This window comes from Triturus cristatus, chromosome 8 (genome assembly GCF_964204655.1).
Source record: "Triturus cristatus chromosome 8, aTriCri1.1, whole genome shotgun sequence".
Lineage (NCBI taxonomy): Eukaryota > Metazoa > Chordata > Amphibia > Caudata > Salamandridae > Triturus > Triturus cristatus.
Window position 1 is genome coordinate 245,589,816 of NC_140591.1, and position 21,812 is coordinate 245,611,627.

The following is a 21,812-nucleotide window of genomic DNA, read 5'->3' on the forward strand; positions in this document are numbered from 1 at the left end:
TGTTGCAGACGTTTTCGAGATAGCATTTTACACAAGCATATAATGCACCTCTTCCTTTATGTCTGGCTGCGTCACTGACAACCCGGGAGAATGGTCTCCGAAGGCTGCAGGGGGGCTCTGCTCATGCAGGGACACCCTCTTACTTAAAATCCAGCACCCTGCCTTCAGGATTGTCAAGGTCTGCTAGAGGGGTGAGTGATAGGTTTTAAGTGTAGTGAACTATAGATATAGTAAACCTATATCAAAGTTTGTGGTGCATGCACCATCTTACACAGGCTGCAATGGCAGGACTGTAGTTCTATTTTGCATTGCCTCTCATGGGTGGCATAATACATGCATCGGCCCATGGGAGGCATCTGGGGGACCTATGCCCTGGGTATATGGTTACCATATACTAGGGACTGACAAGGGTACCCCAGTATCCAATCTGGTGTGTACCTAAGTACATGCATAACATTTGTAGGGAGAAAGCAGTTAGACTGGGGTCCTGATTAGCAGGATCCCAGTCAGACTAGTTAAAACAGTGTAACATCAAGCAAAAAGTGGGGGTAACCATAAGAAGCAGATCCTACTTTCCTACACCCCCCCCCCCAAACATAAGGAGAGGAGACTAACCTTGCCCAGTTGAGTTTTCATGCTCTAAGTGGAAGTATCTGGAGAGTCCATCTGCATTGGCATGGTTACTCCCAGGTGTTTATGTTCCACTGTATAGTCCATCCCCTGTAGCGAAATGGACCACCTCAAAAGTTTGTGGTTTTCACCCTTCATCTGTGTTAGCCATAAGTGGGGCTTATGGTCTGTCTGAACAATGAAGTGAGTGCCAAACAAGTATGGCCTCAGCTTCTTCAGAGCCCAAACCACAGCGAAGGCTTCCCTCTCAATGGCTGACCAACGTTTCTCTCTGGGGTCAACCTTTTGCTAATAAATGCTACTAGTTGATCCTGACCCTCCGCATTAAGTTGGGACAACACAGTCCCTACCCCCAACTCAATGCATATGTTTGGACAATGAATTGTTGGTAATAGTCAGGACTTTGCAGAATGGTAGCAGTGCACATGGCCTGCTTGAGATCATCAAATGCCTTCTGACAGCTAACTGTCCACTGAACTTTCTTGGGCATTCTTTTTGAAGTAAGACCATTCAAGGGAGTCACTATAGACCCATATCCCTTTACAAATCTTCTGTGGTACCCAGTCAGGCCCAATAAAGCTCAGACCTGAGTCTGGCTAGTGGGAGCAACCCAGTTCATGATGGTCTGGATTTTGCTCTGCAATGGTTGAACCTGGCCTCCACCCGCAAGGTGGCCCAGGTACACAACATTACTCTGCCCTATCTGGCACTTGGTGGCCTTGATAGTGAGACCTGCTTTCTGCAGAGCCTCCAACACATTCTTCAGGTGGACCAGGTGATCCTACCAGATGGAGCTAAAGACAGCTATGTTGTCAAGATATGCTGAACTAAAGGCTTCCAAGCCTGTAAGGACTTTATTCGCCAGCTTTTGGAATGTGGCAGGTGCATTTTTCAAACCAAAGGGCATTACAATACATTGATAATGCTCACTAGGAGTTGAAAATGCTGTTCTGGGTTTGGCATCCTCAGCTAGTCTGATTTGCCAATATCCAGCAGTGAGGTAAAATGTGCTCAAGAACTTGGCTGAGGCCAAAGTGTCAATGAGTTTATCTGCTCTAGGAATATGGTGAGCATCAGTCCTAGTGACTGCATTGAGCCCCCAGTAGTCCACACAAAACCTTATCTCTCTCTTACCATCCTGGGTATGAGGTTTGGGTACCAGGACCACTGGACTAGCCCAAGGGCTAACTGAGTGTTCAATTCTTTTGAACTTAGAAAGCAGCTTAACGTTTTTCTGTTGAATCTCGCAAAGGAAAACCACACAGTAGTTATACAAATATGTATTGATTATTATAACACATCTTAAATACCTCCCAGTATCTGCTACATGCAGATAAACACAAAGCACACAATACTATAGCACAGAAACAAACGTAAGTAACAATAATACACAGTGGGGTCCAGGGAGAGAAAAAACCATATACTAAAATAGTGGTATAAGAACCATGACTCGAGTCAAGACAGTGTTTAGAGGGTGTACCCACGTGAGACTGTTGGACAGATTCAGGGGACCCTCCCAGGGGAGGGTCAGGACAGTGGGGATGATACTGCCATGTCCTTTGTCCAGTTTTGCACCAGAGCAGGAGCCAACGGCTCCCAGGACTGGTTTGAACTGGACTATGCACAGGGACACCAAGTATGCCCCGGGACACCAAGTATGCCCCAGATGCAGAATTTCAGGCACTTTGAAAGTGAACCCACCCAGCCCCCATACAGTAAATCCTGTCTGGGAGGTGGTCACACCTCCCTGTGACAGGATGCCTATTGTCCTGTCTTCCCCTGCTCAAGCTTGGCTCCCAGCAGGAGGGCAGAAATGTGTCTCTGGTTGACAGCAACCATTTTGTGCTGCCCGGGTCGAGAAGGCTGGTACCAGGAAGAGCAGTGACCCCATGAAGCTTGCTTCAGAAGGGTGGAATTATACCTCCCACACCGGTTACCGGTGTGAAGGTATGATTCCAAGGTGTTTGATACCAAAAACAATATATTTTGTTGCAGCTGTTTTCGAGATTGCATTTAACGCAAGCATATAATGCACCTCTACCTATATGTCTGGCTGCGTCACTGACAACTCGGTAGAATGGTCTCCGAAGGTTGCAGGGGGGCTCTGCTCATGCAGGGGCACCCTCTCACGTAAAACCCAGCACCATGCCTTCAGAATTGTCAAGGCCTGCTAGAGGAATGACTGATAGGTTTTAAGTGTAGTGACCATCTCACACAGGCTGCAATGGCAGGCCTGTAGTTCTATTTTGCATGGCCTCTCATGGGTGGCATAAAACATGTGTCAGCCCGTGGGTGGCCTCTGGAGTACCTATGCCCTCGGTGCATGGGTACCATATACTAGGGACTGACAAGGGTACCCCAGTATCCAATCAGGAGTGTACCTAAGTACATGCATAACATTTATAAGGAGAAAGCAGATAGACTGGGGTCCTGATTAACAGGATCCCAGTCAGACTACTCAAAACAGTGTAACATCAAGCAAAAAGGTAACCATAAGAAGCAGATCCTACTTTCCTATAATTGCCTTTTACCGCTTTGAGGTTACAGTGGTTGAGAGTTCCTCACTGGAAATTCTATGGGTCTATAAACCCTGGCTTAATAGCTTGTAGCATGAAGGGGTGCTTGTGATGAATTTTCCCTGTGGATTTATTCCAAAGAGAGTGTGGGTTGAGTGACCTGCCATCCACATGTGTGTGAAGTTGTTGTGTATTTGGTGTATCTGCATGGGGTAATGCAATGTAAATGCAGGTCTTCTGACCCTCCACCTAAGCTGTGTGGCATGATTACTACTCTATACTAAAGATAATTCAGACCCTCAGAATATTGAAATCTGGTTTCTAAATATTCCAGCATCAGAATAAAACTATTGGGGTCTAAAAAACCAACAGTCCCCAAATGTGTCTGTCACAACAATACCGTGGTCCTAATGTGGAGCCAGCAAACCAGCACTGTACATCAGGAGTGAGCTGGGAAGATGAATGTTTGATGCCAGAGAGAGTGCAGATTTACATTTCAAAGCGGTTCTCTCTCTGGCACCACCCTGCCATCTTGCTTCCCACCTTCCAATACATGGTGCTGGAGTGAACTGTTACTTTACACCCCCCACCCCCCAACCCATCTTAAATTAAGGTGGGTGGAGGGCAGAGGGCTGTAAAGTAACAGCTCCCTCCAACACCATGTGCTTCATGCTGCTTATTGTTCATGACGGTGGTGCAGGAGGAGGCAGCAGGATTGGGAAAGGGAAAGTAACGAGATGGAGGCGGAAAACAGATGCCACATGGCGAAAGTGGAAAGGAAGACTGGTGGCAGGGGGAAACAAGTTATGAGAAGGGGGCAGAAAACAGTTGATGAGAGAGGTGGAGGAGGAGGAAGGAGAGCGAAATGTCATGGAAGGCGACTGCTCAGGATGGGGATGGGAGGGCTAGGTGCCCATCTTCATTTTATTGGCCTAGCGTGTCAGCACAGGGTCAATAAAAGGAGAGTTGAGCCGAGGGTTGTTTTGTAGATTTTGCAGGGCTTTTGTAAAATCCTTGGAATTTTCACAAAAGTCCCAGGTGCCTGATTTTTTGCACATTGCAAAAGTACGAAATCCAGGAGTGTCTTGTAAGTTGTGTGAAGAGTGTGAGATTTCAAACTGTAGTGTGTGTGGCTGCTTTTCCCTGGTCTTAAAGTTCTTTGTTTTTTTCTGCTTCATAATGAGGATGATTAGTAGTAGACATTTTCTCTTTCTAGTGTGAGGTTACTTGCAATGTCTTGCCCCTAGATTCCTCCCACAGTATATTGTGGATTGGCCCCATTGTCCTTTGAGTGTTCTACTTGGCCCCATGTCCCATTTGCCATGTACCCCTATTCCTGTGATTCTCTTACGTGACTTCTTGAATTGCTGTGATTCTCTTACGTGACTTCTTGAATTCCTATGATTCTCTTACTTGACTTCTTGAATTCCTGTGATTCTCTTACGTGACTTATTGAATTCCTATGATTCTCTTACGTGACTTCTTGAATTCCTGTGATTCTCTCACTTGACTTCTTGAGTCACCTTTCTAGTTCCTAATCCCTGTTTCTGCAAGAGGGCCTAGTCAAGCTGTGTTGTGTGATTCATTTTTACATATGTAATCTCTGTGTGATGCATGCTGAAGGCTCACTAAACTGTCTATGGGAGAGCTAATTAATCAGGTTTCCTGTAGCAATTTGTCCTACTATGTAAGACCCTCTGTCCAGTGAATACCAGTTCACTGACTCTATAGTTTGACTGTATTTGGCGTTACATGGTTTCACCATTGTGTATCCCGTTGTATGTCAGAATATTGAGTTTAAAATGGTATCCTATTTGTCGTCAAGGTACACATATGTGAATATAAGAATAGTAAATCTATATTTACCTAAATATACTTCCTTTGATAATGTGGTGGTGGTCAATCTTCTGGAGCTGATCGTTTTGTAGGTCGCTCTTAAAACCATGACATTCTGGTAATACACTGAGTATACTTTAATTTGGACTGTAGTAAGTGACAGAAGGGTTTTGTTTCTCTACTCATGCTGGAAGAGTGATGGGGTTGTCAGCAATGATGGTGTTGCTGGTGTCGTGGATATGAATCTGAAAGATGTAGAATGTCTCTCACTAGTTTATGTGGTTCCCAATAAACGATGCCTGCCCTGATCTGCCCCAGTGTTTCATAAAGTTAGAATGACACTATGGAATAGGCTTATGTGGTTTTGACTTGAATTATCGATTAGTAAACATGTGGTGAATTGTGTGGGATTGACTCAGGTGTGTTGTTTGGAAGTCTTGTCTGTATGCAAACTAGATGTGAAGTATGCCACAAATTAAATGTAACAGTGAACTATTATTGGAGTCAGGACTAGGTAGTCTGTGGGTACTCAGGAGGGATTGTCAGGTTTGGCTGCAGCGGTGCCACCTTGCTTGGCAGGGGAATGTAATTGCGAATCGGAAGGTGTTGAATAAAAGACCTGTTTGTGTGTGAAGTCTTTTGTCATTTTCCGAAGCATGTTTCATGGTGAGCATTTTAATTAAATGTGTGTGATTTAAATGTATTATTGTAGTATGGCGATCATGATTGGTAGAGGAGTGTAGTGCGTGATCATTACGGTGTTTGAGCGAGTTAGGTAGGTTCTTGTTTCAGAAGGATGTGTTGTTTGCGATAGATTAAGTGCTGGGAACCAGGTGTGAGGCGGGAGTTTGCCCTGTGTGATATTATGTTGTGTACAACTGTGATCACTTTGAATTTTCCAGCATTCAGTCGTCTCGGGGATGATATCTTTGAGATGTGTGAATAGAGAAGGGTGTTAAGGAATGCATAGTGCAATGTTTGATGGCCATGGGAAGCGGATAGGGTGGGGTTCTGTGAAGAAAGTTTGTGGGGGACTAAGGCAGTGAGAGGAATAATGCTATCAATTGATAGGATGCGATGATGGCGGGTGAAAGTTGGGTCTGTTTTGAAAAGCAGGAAGAGATCAGATAGCAAGATAGCATGGAGGAATGGGAGCAATAACATCAATCAGGAGTTGGTGTGTTAGGAGAGAGAGGGAGAGAGAGAGAGAGAGAGAGAGGGAGAGAGAGAGAGAGAGAGAGAGAGAGAGAGAGAGAGAGAAGATGTGTATATATATACACACACAAATAGTAGTATGGGAGGCTTGCATGTAATATGGGTATTGTGTATCTGGAAGATGGTGTGTAGCCTGAGCTGTTGTGGTACTTTTGGGAAACAAGTTGGATCAATATGATAGGGAGTTGTCTCTCAAAATGTAACGTTGGTTGGGGCAGGTGGTTGGGATTGTTCGGGCAAGATTGTCTGCTGCATGGTATACATTTGCTAACTTTTATTTTGGCCCTAGCGGCATGCTAATCAAAGCGTGACGGCAGAGCCCTGGGCCTCTCCCTGGCTATGCGCTGTCCTGGACCTGGAAGTGTGCACCAAACGTGCCTTCATAATGGTCAGAGGACTACTGAACCTATCCTGAATATAGCACATAAAGCAGTGGTGGCAGCATGTTGTGTATTGAGATTTATAGTGTGACCAAACATTTATTTTCTTTGTCACTAATAGTGTGGGCTGCAGACCCCTCGTGTCTAAAATTCAGCTGTTAAATGAGTACCCCGAACCATAATATCCTCTGGGTATGTGGAGTGCATATATAATGTATGTGTAACACACAGGCAGTAGTGGGACTGTGTGTGAGTGAGCCTGAGTACTGAGTCCAGTCAGATCAAATGTAGATTCCCCTGGATTGGCATGACACAAGATGGAGGATGGGACAGCTTCCCCATACAGGGAATGTCTATTGCGTGCATTCCTGTGGCTGAAGGGTGGAGATCCAGACACTGAAATAAGGAGCATAAGGACTTGGCATGTATACATTACACAAAGACTGCTGTTAGCTAGGGATGCTGATCAGTTCTTCCTGAGCACTGCCATTTAGTTAATGGAAATGTAGAGGGGCGAGTCTGCAATTTGTGTTCTGCAAAGTGAGGACTTTTCTAGATCAGGCCTGCCCTTTTGCCATACCCTAATTACTGCTTAATAGAAGATGCTGATTGCCAGGTGCAGAAATCTCACACTTTATTGTGCCCCTGTTGTGAGTGCTCCACTTTGAAGGTGGCCCCAATGTTACTTGCTGCAAGATTAATTACTCTACGCAAATGCTGTGTCTGGGGTGCAGCCTGAGACAGACCCTTAAAAAGAGAATCACCCCATACTGGTTTTGAAGGTTGAGACATTGAATCCACATTCCCTGGCTAGAGTATGTGTGCAAAGCTGGGACCCAAAACACCACCCTTTAGTCTGGTTCCAAGTCTTCCATAACCAAGGAAGGGAGTGCTCCACAGAATACATAAGATGCTACTGTGAGAGCAGGACAGGTGTCTGCCTGACAGCCAATCTTCTGTCGGTGGGTGGACATCACCTCCAGTCTACATGTTCTAATGGAGCTGAGGATATGTCTAGTGCCTAGAAGCCTGTTTGCCTGCTGAGAGGAATTAGAAGTCTGCCTTGCCTTGGAGTGGGAGACTCTGCAGGAGGAGAAGGCCAACATATCCCTGGATGGAGGGACTCTCAGTGAAAGCCGACTGTTCTCAACACATACCCCAGTCTTTCAGACGTTTCCTGGCAGTGAATGCAACAGCCTTGTCCGGGTTGCAACTGCCCTTGTAATTTTATAGGCCCGACTGAGCTGCAAGTGCCATAGTGAACATGTCAGCCCATTCGGGCCTACAACCTCCCTGGTGACCTTATCAGCCAATTAGGGGCCCGTACCTTCCTCAGTGTCGTCCAACAGCCCAAGGGACTGCATGCATCTCACTGGTTTGGTGACGTTGCATCAGTTCAGCCCACACATACACAGAGAGGCCAGGGCTGCCAACCGACCTAGGACTCAACCCAGTGGCTGTGTGAGAAGACACTCGGGTCATGGCCGGCCTTCTCTGTGGCTTCCAAGGACTGTCTCCAGCTGTTGTGGCCTGTGCCTGCAGAGCGAAAACTATGCCACCTGATCTATGCCAGTTGAACGTAAGAGACTTCGAGGCTAACTACATGCCCACTGCACCACCAGGGGTAGGAACATTTGAGACTCATGCATTGATTGTGCATTTGATTTATGGGGCACCAGAATCTGCACCTGAGACTGAGTCATGCTCCTTCCATTATTGCTGGGAGAGGACACGCTTGTCAGTGTTACCCGAATCCGAGACAGAATGACGGGATCCGCAAGCGTAGCGCCACAAGGGAGACTTGTGGCTGGACTGCTGCTCTGTATACTGGACTGAATTGTGTAGTATTTACTACTTCTGTGAGATGAAAAAATGCTTCCTTTTCTAAAAAGACGAGCACTGGGGTGGCCAATTAAGTTATTCTGCTTTGATTGAATGTTGGGTTCTGAGCCTGTACCCAGCTCCTTACTACCTCCCTGAGAAGTCTGAGAATGCTTGCCCTTCCTACCTGGAGAGTCAATTGCGGAAAAGGTTGTACTTGGCCCAGGGCACCGGTGACAAATTACCTCAACCACAACGGCTGGGGCCCAGTAACCTCCATCTACCCTGCGGCCCCCTGAACGGGGTCTGGCGGGGGTGTGATGGATACAGAAGAGTGGGCATTGTGGGGGGAGAGAAGAGTGTATCTGGTGTGGTAGGAAAAAGAGACACTGGCATGGCACGGTGAAAGGGGAACTGGTGAAGGTCCATCAGGACAGAAGCTGAGTTGAAGCCACAGTTGGCAGTAGGGGATTGGAGATGGGGGTGGGGAAGGAGGCTTTCAGATTCCAAGGCGGAGGGATGGGGTCAGGAGATAGAAATAGATGGGGCAGGTGAAATGAGGAGGGTATGCGGATATTAAAAGGGGTAGAATGCGAAGGTGAAGTAGGAGGAAAGAGGACAAGGGGTGAGGGAGGAAGGGGAGATGGTGTTGAGAGAGGGTTTTGTGGGGCACAGTGGTGGAGGGTGGGGATGTGAAGTAGTGAGTGTGGGTTGTGAGTGGGTGGGTGATAGGAGGTAGGGGTAGGGGTAGGGGATTAGAGGAGGGAGAGAGGAGGCTGATGGGAGTAGATGCGGAGGCTACAGGGAGATATAAAAAGAGCAGAAGGGGAGGGGGCAGTGAGTCTCGGGGCACAGAGGGAGCTGTTTGGAGGCAGTGCTGGGGGAGTGGGTTAAGTGTGTTAACAGAGAGGTAGAAGACGAGATCACAGTGAGCAGCGCACAAAGAAAGAGGGAAGGCGGTAGGACATTTTGATCATGCTAAGGACACATTACTAAGAAGGTTCTTGTTGCAGTAATCGGGTCTTACCCTTGGGAACTGCCCACACATGTTTAGAATTTTGAATAATCGCTTAATTGTATGCGTAAAAATTATGAACTAATTCAAGAACAAAATTAGTATACATATAAATTATTTTGCATTTTTTCCTTTCAAGAAATGTAGACTCTCCCTCCTCTACTATCCTTTTAAATGGCCACTGGTTCCAGAAACACGTGCCATCAAATGAAGACTATGACAAAATGATACAGGAAAACGTTGGAGTAAACTTTCACAACAACCAGATTTTCTTCAAGCAGCACCTAGTGGAAGCTCAGCGCCTCTTAGAAGATCAGCAGATTAATAGTTTACAGGTATGCCTGCCTGATTCAGGAAAACATCTCTGTACGTTTGTACCTTCAGTTTTTTCATAAAATCACCACTAGGGGATGCTAAATATCTTCGAATGAATCCTATCCTAAATGTGTAAGCTTTTGTGCCATATACTACTGTGTAAAAAAGAAATATATCCATCCAAATGCAATATATTGCAAAAACTGTTTGCAAAAATATTTAGCTCATTTCCGAAGCAGAGCATGTGTGCGTGAAGTCGTTTACCTTGACTTCTAACGTAAGCGTGGCTCACTAAATTCCTCTTGCAGTATTTAAAAGAGAAAAATGTCCAGTCTCCAGTCGTGTTCTAGTAACGGGTATAATGGGGGTTCCCGGTGCATGGGTCTCCCCACACCGTTGGGGCTAGGGACCGCTGTTCCCGGTGCATTAACGATGTCTGCACCCCTGCTGCGAACTGTCTGTGGCTCAGATGTACGAAACATTGGTCACAAATTACTTGTCTCAATTTCGTGCTAGTATTTTTGCGACCCCTGTAAAATTTTGCAAACCGACCTATATGCTAATAAGTAGGTCCGCAAATTTTGGAATCATAATAGGTTGCAATCCGACCTGGCTCTTCAATATTCATGAGGTAGTGCGCAAATTGTGACTCACTGCTATTGGCGCCTATCACAGAGATAGTGGTCTGCTGGGGTCAGCAGAGCACCATGTCTGTCATCACTTTTATAGCCTATTTTTTAAAATACAGCCCACACTGTCTATCTATCTATCTATCTATCTATCTATCTATCTATCTATCTATCTATCTATCTATCTATCTATCTATCTATCTATCTATCTATCTATCTATCTATCTATCTATCTATCTATCTATCTATCTATCTATCTATCTCTCTATATGTATATTATCTACTGGCGGTCGCCAGTAGATAGTTATAGTTAGGACCGTGTTTCCATAGGAAATCTGAACATTCTATTTTGAATAACTTTGGCGCCAGTTGACGAATCCTCGTGAAATTTTAAAAACTAATGGGGCGCTCCGCTCAGCTCCTACCCTGAAAGTCTCGGAGTGATTCGTCAAGCGGGGGCCGAGGAAAAGGGGGGTCCCAAAACGCGTTTTCCCCATGCATTTTCCCATAGGACCTTTAGTCGAAGGTACAGCCCGAACGGCTGAACAGAATTACTTGAAATTTGGCAGAGAGGTAGTCCTCAGGTCAGGGATGTGCCTTTTGCATATATGGTGTCAATCTGTTCAGTAGTTCCTGAGAAAATTGCAGTTAAATCACATAAATATCTATAGCCGCGCACCGTGCGCGAGCGTAATTCTGATTGGTGGTTACATGTCAGTCAACGTTCGAATCGGTCGAAATCAGGAAGTGTCGGCTGCCATTTTGTTTGTTTTGGGTGCGAGTGTGAAAAAGAGAGGTGGCGAGCGTTAAAAGGGGACAGGGTAGAGAGTTTCTGACCCCCTAGCCTTTGTCAGGGGGTCCCTAAAGGACCCGGAAGGGTGAAAAAAACATTTTGGGGTGCGCGCACAGTGCGCGCACGGTGAAAAACCTTAAAAAAATATATATATTATTCATACATAACTTAGCATTTAAAAAACCGTACAAATTCACATAAAAAACCATAGGTTTCACACACGTTATAGTTAGGAATTAGCATTTAAAAAACCTTGCAAATTCACTTAAAAAACCATAGGTTTCACATATGTTATAGTTAGGTGGACATTTCACTCGTAAAAAACCAATGAAATTCCCCCGTTATAGATAGTTCAGATAACTATAACTCGCGGCACCGCCACTCTATCACAAGGATGATGTCATCAGTGATGTCATGAGTGATGCCACTGACCATGTCATGAGTGATGTAATATGTGACGTCATGAGCAGTGGATAGCGGGCGCGTGAGTTATAGTTATCTGAACTAACTATAACGGGGGAATTTCATTGCTTTTTTACGAGTGAAATGTCCACCTAACTATAACATGTGTGAAACCTATGGTTTTTTAAGTGAATTTGCAAGGTTTTTTAAATGCTAATTCCTAACTATAACGTGTGTGAAACCTATGGTTTTTTATATGAATATATATATAGATAGATATAGATATATATAGATATATACGAGTTTAACCCTTTTAAAAGTTTGTTTGACCATACACTGTGGTCCCCTGTACCACTGCCTACTCCCACCACTCTTTTGTTTAGATTCACCAAGGGGTAAAGTCTCCAAGAGAACCTCTTCCTTTTTCCTGCATGGGTTACTACCCCATTGGGCCTTAGCACGTTTTCAACGTTTTTGGGCTGCTATTTTGGTCCTAAACCATTGATACATATGAACATGAATTGCTGTTTGAGAAGGACCCCTACAAAACGCACCCTCCATATTATGATTACTTATTGTATTGTAATTGCATTTATATAGTGCTTACTACCCCTGACGAAGCATCCAAGAGCTTTTTCGGCAAGTAGCACGCTATTCCGGAACCCATAAAGGATTAGTATTGAGTTAATATAGTGAAATATGAAAGTAATTTGAGTGGTGGATAGGTTAGTCAGTTATTTGGACTTATCCATTTCTAAATCCATTTTGGGAGTCTCAAAAAAGTGACCAACTTCTAAAATGATTTACTGCATTGCAGAAAGCATGTTTGCAGTTGCAAAGTCCGAATTGAGACTACAAATCTGCCCTTGGAGTATTTGCCTTAACCTACAATTTTCTTTCCCTGGGCTAAGGTGCGTACGGTCCATTCTAATGAAGAACTGGTAAGCAAGAATTCTTCACCCAAAACTTTTCTAAGCATTACCACCATGATCATAATTAGTATGCAAAATGCAGTGACCTCATCCTTGATGTGACAGATGCAATTACAAATATAATAAATAATCTTACAGATTACACTTCATATTACCTCTAATGCTATGAATGTAGTTTTATTTGTAGGTTTGAGCGTGTGTTGTAATGTAATGAGGTTGTGCGTTTATGGGTTGTTACTTTGGGTAGAAATGTGGAGTCCATTTGGTGTGCAAGTTACGGTTTGCGGTGTGGTTCTGAGAGTTATTGCAAAACTAACCATAACTTGCAAAGTTCAATGGTTTGTAACCATAACTTCATTTTATCTCTGGTTTTAAAGCGAACTTGAGAGTTTTTTTTACTTTTAGATATCATAGCAAATCCTAACCATAACCTAATTTTAAGTGAAGTTTTTTTTTTAAATATGGCTTTCTGGGGTTTTATGATAATATACTACCAACCCCTACTGTGTATGGTCTTTGAGCATGTCCTTTAGGGGGCCAAAGTGCCTGGCCTGAGGCCAGGCTCTGCACCTAACCCTTTGCAGGCACCCATGTCCTCTTCGCACAGATTTCTCCTGTGTGCAGCAGGGGGTTGAGCTGGGCTCTTCACAACGGGTGGCTTCAGGGCCTGGCCATTCTTGGAGTTATTGGTGACAATCAATTTTTGTTGTTGTTGATTTGTGTCTTAGAAGAACCCTTAGTTTTTATGTTTTTTTTTTATCTTCATAGATTGTTTTGAGTTTATGGTTTTTTTTATGACTGTGCTAAAACCATAGTTGCAAATGACTATTTTAAACTTTTATGGAATTCAATTTTCAATTTTTTCTTCATTGGTTAATATTTTCTAGTTCTCATTCCTGGCATTTGGTTCACCACACCAAATATTGATTTTGCACTGCATGTAGTACGAGGCTAACATGCTGAGTTATAAGAGCTGTTTTGGTTTTCACTTTCCTTCTGTACCTCCTCAGGGACACTTTCTGGTGTTCCTATATAATGGTTCTTGTCCTTGCACTGTTGTAGTTGGAATTTTGTTGTAAACTCCTCATGCTTGACCTTGAAGTACTAACGCATGGTACATGTTCCATAAAAAATATATAGGGGCATATTATCAAGCACGGCGTTAAAATTATTGCCGCTTTAGTGGCAGAAAACTGCCACCAAAGCGGCGATAATGGGCTTGATAATATGCCGCAGAGAATTCCAATAGAAGCCGATGTTGACACCAGAACATGGGCTTCTATGGGAATTCTCTGCGGCATATTATCAAGCCCATTATCGCCGCTTTAGCAGCAGTTTTCTGCCGCTAAAGCGGCAATAATTTTAACGCCGTTTCTTGATAATATGCCCCATAATCTTTGCCCTCTACTCATCTTTGCATCAAACAGTTTGCACGTCACCTTTGGACATTTAACAACTTCTCTCCAGTAGCATGGGTGAAGAACTCCCACCCTATGGGGTCTACGATCATCCACTCAGCCTCCACAGTATCCCCTGTATGGATTACTTCCTCATTCTCTTGCTGTGAAGCAGTAGGTCATGCAATGTTTTTTCCCTCGAGGCAGGCATAATGGTGAACTCCAAAGCAGTATCATCTCTGAAAAGCAATTGCTCTGTTGTATGGAAAGAATACGTTTGACTCCTTTTGCTATGAGACTGACACTTATTCATATGTTTAAAAACTACCTGAGTTCTCATCCTCTCATCCAAAGCTCAGAATGCCCTTTAAAATGGCAAAAGTCAGTGGGCTCTGCTAGAGGTCCGCAGACTTTAAAGGCAGCCCTGTTCTAATTGCTGTAATCCACATTGGCTGGATACAAATGGCAGCAGCTTGTTGGAGACGCTCTGGACATGCAGCTCCAGCGCTCACGGTAGGCAATCCATTCCCTTGGGTCTAGGTGTGTCTGTGAGTCTTCGGGTATGGCAAAGGCAGTCTGCACAGGTCTATCTTCTTCTGTGGCGGTGACAGAAGATGGTACTCGGGTGAAACGCCATTGACAAACCGATCTTCAGTTGGGGAGGGGGGTCGGTAGATCCTCAGGTTGATCACGGTTTGCTTCAGATACACTCCCTTGCAGACTGCTTCTTCTAGGCCTCTCCTCTCCCAGTCTCGACTGCTTGCCTTATCCTCCTCAGGCAGACCTCTTGTGCAGAGCAAGGCACTCCCTTTCTCCCCTCTCAAGAGACAGGCAGGTTTCCTTGTCTCAGACTCACTCACAGCACCCACTACTTCTCTAGCAAAATGTGAAGCTTTCAAAATGTTTTCCATCACCTCTGGGTTAATGGCTGTCAGCCCTGCCTTGTGGCAGTTCTTCTAGTACTCAGTGGAGTACTATCGCCCTTGGTTGGTGAAGCAGCTTTAAGCTGGATCAAAGTTGGAAGGTTTGGGTTCCATTTTCAAGCTTAGTTTCCAGACAGGCGATGTGGATCTATATTCCAGGGTTCAGGAACAGGCTCTGGGTCTCAAAGACAAGTTTGGCCCTAGACCTTGGCACACGCACAAGCTTTTGTTGGTGATGAGCCAAAAGAAACTCAGGATACCAGATTCACTTGCAGTTGGAAGGTTCAGGGCAGGGGTGTTAACCAAGCAGGGGCATGCTGCCTGTGCTATGTTTGGTGGGTGCGAGGGTTGGATGGGACCCAGGGCCAAGTGTGGTCTGTAACACAGCCATATCTCAAGACAACTATACTGGATGGGTTTTCCAGACGGTTACATCAAAGCCACTGATCCTACGCCCAGTAACCCCAGGTCCGACAACGACGGTACACCTATGACTGAGGGGAGCTGAATCCTGCTCTGCTCAAGTCATAACATGGACCACAGCGTGGTAACATTGCTTCCACTGGACAATTTTACCTCATTGTATTCCTACAGGCCTTTAATTGCAGGACTCGATTGCTTACATTGTAAACAAATTCTCTTGATTCTTTAACTATTAGAACAACTTCCAATGTTACAGTAAATCTATTTAATTAAATTAAATAGACAAACTCTTCATTCTAAGTATCTTATAAATCCCGATTCTGTCAGACACAGGAGTTTCTGCTTGAGTCGGGATTAAAAGTTGTGAGGGAATACTACATTCCAGAATTGTCTCTGCTTATTTTTTCCATAAAAATACCTAAGATATTATATATACGCAGAGAAAAGTGCCAGAAATAAGAGCAAAAATGTGGCAACTGGGTGCGCAAACAGTGAGTCCTGTGGCCCTATCCCATTGCTCAAGATAAGACTCGTAATATTGCGGTAATAGCGCCCCAAGTAATTTCCGTGCCCTGGGGCACCGGTGTGGTTTGACTGCAACCCAGTGTGTCCACAACACAGATTTCTTTGTTTCAGCCTTCTGCACCCGTGTTCACTATCAACTTTTGCCTTCACAAGGAAGTTTCCTTTGATAGCAAAGTTCAGGCTGAGGTTAACGATGCACTCCAGAGGAAACACCAAGCGAAGAAGTTAATGGTTAACAGTAGAACGGAGAGCCACAGATCGGGGGGGGGGGGGGGGGGTCAGCTGGGTTGGACGTCTTCCAATAAGATTCACCTTTTTAAATGCATTTACTCTTTGCCCACATAGTGTCTCTGCAGTAAAAGTGCGCTTACAAATAAACTCCCAGTGCCAAAAATACAGAGGACAGGGAGCACCGGAATGTCTTTTAATTAGATCAAAACGCCGATTGTGAACTACGTGCGAGTATTTTGTGTTCAGGAATTACCATCCATTTTACACTCCCCCCAAAAAAAGATTAATTCGTTGAATTTTTTTTTATCACATAGGATGAAGACAAACATTTCCATTATGATTTTAAGGTCTATGTAAACCGTGGGAATACACTTAGGTTTGTTGTACAAACATCATTGAAAAACCGCTTTGGAATTTCTAGTTACATTTATACACTCTTTTGAGAGTGGTTTCATAATTTTGTAATGTTGGAAGAGTCGTAGATAAACTGAGCGTGTTGTTGACTTAGAGCAAGTATTGGTTTGCCTTACATTTTTACTGTGTCTTACCTTTTGAGATTAAGTCCATCCTTGCCTGCTCTAAGAAGGGATGGGGAGTAATGAAGGATCCAAGGCTTCCCTGTATCAGGATTAAGCTAACCTATATTCTATGTGGGAACTTGTGTATACATAATAAAAAGACAGAGTTCTTTATGTATTCTTGAGTATTAAATTAATTGATTCTAGTATATTTGCAACAAATAACTAACAGCTTTTTAATGTGTTTAATTTTGCACTAGAGATTCTATTTTTATTCTTCATGTTTGCAAAAATGTTCACTCTTTCATATTAAAGATCTGCACACCAAGGATTTAAGTGCAAAAGGTGATGGTTTGACCATGTATTATAATGAATAAAGTACCCCTGCTGTACATGATAAGGATATTGGATATTGCAAATCACCTTGGAGTTCCATAACCTTGTAAAGAACTTTGGCCTCCAGCCTTGTTCCTCTATGTACTCATGGGACTTGCAATATCCTTATAAATTACAGCAGGGGGTACTTTTTCCTACAAATTTAACAGTGGCGATCTCCACTGTTTAGATATAATGAATGAATGAATGAATGAATACATTTATTGCTGGTTACTTAAAACCATAACATAAAACTTTAGCATAGAACAGAAAATATCAGCATTTAAAAGAAGGCAATAATTAAAAATCCATGGACATCAAGCAGACTTGCAGTTGACTGGGGCTCCAAGTGATGGAGCCATCAGCAGTAATCGAGTCTGTTTGATGAATTTGCCAAACGAGGCCATATGTTTTACTGTGTTCAATGTGTACAATTGATGAATCGCCTCCTTGGCTGTACGAGTGCCCAGTTGTAATAGAATTGGCCGAAGATAGAGACTGCGAGCTGTGCGCAAGGCCGGGCAACAAAATAAAAGATGGGCCAGAGACTCGTGTTTGTAATCACAGAGCCGGCAGCCCTTACTCGCCGGTGTTCTCAGTTTGGTGTTGTATATTTCTTGAAGTGGCAGAGGGTGTAATCTGGATGCTAAGATCCTGAGTAAGGCTGCCCTTCCCACGGCCTGCGTGAGGTGATGTTTAGAACTGAACCCTTTTTGTGGCAGGGTTTGGCTTTCGTGCAGGCCTTTTTTGTCCAACAGTTCCAGGTCTAGAGCGCGAGAGTGGATGCAAACTTGTTTTTTAAGTGTGCATTTGATGGCGGAGTCCTTAATGATCTTGGGGTTCCAGTTCTCAAGGGCTAATTTGAGCTGGTCTACTCCGGCTGCGAGGGCAGTTGACCATGGATTCCCAGGTTCGCAGAAAATATGTTTTAAAACCGCCTTCATAGTTTTCTCTTGGGCCGCTGTTGTAAGAAAGTAATATTTGCACAGAAGGGCCATTTCTTCCAGCGTTTGATGGTTCAAGGAGAATTCTAAGCGCACTAATGTATTACGGGTGCACGCAGGTAGATGAAACAGCCTTTTATGGGCACTGCAATGTATTTTTTCTAGTTCTTTCGTTAATTTTCCGGGGAATGCTAGTTGGGCGTAAGTGAGGGCGGGCATTAGTTTTGCGCGTAAAACTCTTCGGATGGCCGTCGTGGTTGGGCTGTGCAAAGTGGCTTGTAATTTGCAGAGAGCATAAGTAATGCATTTCCCTTTCATTTGGATTTTGTGCAGTTGAGCACACGGACGCCCTGATTCAGTGAGCCGGACGCCCAGGTAATTGTATTTTTGTGCACTTTCCAATGTCAGCTGGCCAAGGCTCCATCTTGCTAATTTCTTATTCGGGTGATGGCCAAAGATGACAACTTTAGATTTAGATTGGTTGGCCATCAGCTTGTGGGTCACGTTGTAAATTGCCAAGGCCGACAGTGCTTTTTGTAGACCTATTTTGGTGTGGTCTAAAAGGACCAAGTCGTCGGCGTATTGAATAAGCTGTATCTTGGTGTCCCCGATCCTCGGCGTAGCCAATGCTGATCCAGTCAAGGCTTGGCCCATATCAGCGGTATACAAATTGAACAGGAGCGGTGCTAGAACGCACCCTTGCTTTAAACCCCGGTCTGTTTTTATTTTCTCTGTTGCTGAGGTATTGGAGAGTTTAATTCTGACCCAAGTTTTATGGTATAATGATTGTATTGCTTTCAACAACGCGGGGTTGATGTTCCAAAGTGCCAGCTTCTTTCAAAGGATTGTTCGGTCTACACCATCGAACGCTGCTGAATAATCAATAAAGCAGGCGAAGAGAGGGAGACTTTTGCGAATAACTGCTTGGTGGGCCAGATAGGAAAGGGCTATTATGTTATCAATCGTCGATGCCCCAGATCTGAACCCTGTTTGAAAGAATGGTAAAAGACCTTCGGAACTTGCCCAGTGGGTTAACTCTGCCAAGATGGAGCTGGCCTTGCCCTCGATGTCCAGGAGAGCAATCATGCGATAGTTATGCGGGTTGGATTTTGGACCTTTCTTGTGGATTGGATAAAGAAGCGACCCTCTCCAGGAGTCTGGCACATCCCCCAGGAGCCGGAATTCTACATAGAGAAGCGTCAGCGTCTCGGACCAGAATTCTATGTTTGCCCTGAACAGAGAGCCGGGCAGGCCATTAGGACCCGGGGCTCCGTTGTGTCTGATTTTTTTTAGAATTCTGGTGACTAAAGCTGTCTCAAGGTCAACTTTGAATTTGGCGGAAGAGTCTAATTTGCCAGTCCCAACGTGGTCGTAGTTTAGGTGGAGACTATGTTGGTCTTCTTGATATAGTGTCTCTACATGGCTGACCCAGGAACGTGCATCAAGTGAGTTTTCACTGTTTAGATATATTTAGATTAGAGTTTCTATAGAAAGATCGTTTTTATGTTGCTAATGACTTTGGGACCATTTGACAAATCTTCACAACACAATCCCAAAAAAAAGTTCATCCACCTCAACTCCTTCCTGGAAAGTTTCAGAATGATCCATCAAGCGGGGTCCAAGAAAAATGGGGGTGGGGGGGTTCCAAAACATCAATAATGTCATTGAACATGTCTTGAGTGATGTAATATGTAGGTTATAAGAAGTGCATGGAAAGGGCACAAGTTGTAGTTAGCTCAGTAAGTTATACATTGTGAATTTCCTTTTCTTTTTTTTTTTTTTTTAATGCCAGTTGTTGTTACAAGGTCTAACTATAAGGTCACTTAAACCTTTGGCTTTTTAAAAGTTTTTTTCACTTTTTCAGTGCATTTCTAGGTTATTTTAATGTAATTGTGTGATACTGTGAGGCATGGTAATTAGCATGGTAATTATCCTGGGTATGTCGTCCGTTTGTTGCAGTCTGTCACCCATCCCCACACCGTCGGAATGTCACCCATCCCCACACTGTCAGACTGTCACCAATCCCCACGCTGCAGAGACACCCATGTATGTAAAACAGTATATAAGGGGGCATGGTCTGAGGTACTTGGATCGACGGCTCGTTATCCATGGAGCAATCAGTCCAAGGTTTCCGCTAACTCTCTCTGCAGATACATGATGGATCACGCAACTCTACATAGAGCAGATAGACCATCAGTTTGACAAAGAGACTACTCTGCCAAGTTTGTAGCGGTATACCCTGTCTGCCAAATGCTAAATAAGCTAACTCCTCCCCAAGCCCCTCCCCTCCTCTTGGCCCTCCTGCATTCCAAAGTTTGAGGGAGGGCTTGTGCAAAAACATTTTGCTCTGAGGGGCTTTTTCATTTCAAAATTTGAAAACCAATACTTTAGGCTGCCTAGGCATTGTTACATATTAGAGAAGATGGTTCTGAAAATCTTGGGCAGATGCTTAGGCATAACAGCAGGATAAGGGAAGTTCTGCAAGCTAAATGCCCTAACCTAGAACTGATGTCATTTGCTAGCCATGGTGCCCTGCACACTACCTGTCCTCTTGTATTTAGCACAATGCTCTGAAAATGCCGTCTTGCACTGGACTATCGTAGGGCTAGAGACTTTTTACGTCCTAATCCAAAAGGGATGGGAATCAAGTTCCAAATAGAGGGATATTTCACACAATGGCATCTTCCTTTCTAGACAATGAACAGAAATGTATGACCAAAATATTGTTTGTCATTGAAACAACATGGTTTAAGTTGAACTGAGATGCAGACATGTGTTTTCGACTTAATGCAGAGATGGACTCCTGTGTGTTGGAGGGTGCAATAAGCATTTGTGCCCAGTTTTTTCACCCCTTCGGCCCCTTGGGCACTTCCATATTACAGAAGGGGCCCTAGAGGCTTGTGCGGCCCGTTTTGTAATAGAAATTGTAAGAGGGCTAATTTTTCGCCCTGGACCCGTATTATAGCTAGGGTGCTCTTTCCATGTTTGCGACAATACTCACTTTAAAGCAGGTGTGCTGGGTGCAAACATGTAAAGTGCGCACTATCAGGAAGAATGTGCTGCCCTCGGGGCAGGCACGTACTTGCGCAGCCCCCAGGGCAGCGCATTCAAGAGAAATATAGAGCAGCTGTTTAAATGCTGCTCAAAGTTTCACTTTCCAGGCAGCTACCCGCCTGCACTTTTAAAAAAGATTAGAGATCCCTTCGAAGGTGGGTGCTGTGTGTGACTGCACCCGCCTGCAAGGGGATGTCTTGTGGTCCAGGGGACCCTATTTCATTCCTTTATGAGGCTGCATTTAGAAGACGGACTGAAATTGCAGCACATTTTTGTGGTGCACTTTGTAGGCCTTCTAAAGGCATGTTTGCCTTTGCAGCCATGTCGATAATATGGCGCGGGCACAGAGACAAAGTGATTCCCTCATTTGCATTGGGCCGCGCCTCCATGCAAATGCGGGATGCCCGCTAAGAATATTGCTGGCATTGTATGTGCATCAGCGCTATCTGTATTACAAAAGGGGCCGCACTAGCATCTGCAGCCTGTTCTGTAATACCAAAGTTCTCCAGGGGCACACGTAGCTGGCACAAATGCCTGCTGCGCCCCCGGGGCACTTGTGTAATACAGAAAATGAGAAAATGCTTTTGTACTTCTGCCCACACTGTATTACAAATGTGTGTTCAGAGCAAAACAGGGTTTTGGGAAACACACTGAGTTCTTGCCACATAGGAAGTGGTGTACATATAATGTGCCCCATTGACTGCACCTTTTAGGAGGGTGCATAAGAGTTCCCGGGTATCCCCATGTAGGTAGGTAAAGTCATACACTATGCCAGCCTGCAGGGGATCACCTGCTGTAAAAACAGCCTGCCCCATTGTTGGAAGTGGATTATTGGTAGGGGTAATGTAGGTCTGCACTGGCAATAAGGCCACTAACACAGTATAGGGCTCAGAATAGGTCTTAGAAAATTATTCCCATGCTCAACCCTTGGTAGCTTA

The 21,812-nt window shown here is 44.4% G+C and overlaps 1 protein-coding gene across 3 annotated transcripts in view; it reads left to right on the forward strand.

Moving 5' to 3' along the window:
- CEP126 (centrosomal protein 126) overlaps positions 1-21,812 on the forward strand; it is a 315,130-nt gene that overhangs the window by 110,541 nt on the left and 182,777 nt on the right. For all 3 annotated transcript variants that reach the window (XM_085621438.1, XM_085621439.1, XM_085621440.1), the window contains exon 5: positions 9,553-9,748. In XM_085621438.1, the coding sequence (XP_085477564.1) occupies positions 9,553-9,748 (196 nt within the window). The remainder of the gene's footprint in view (positions 1-9,552; positions 9,749-21,812) is intronic.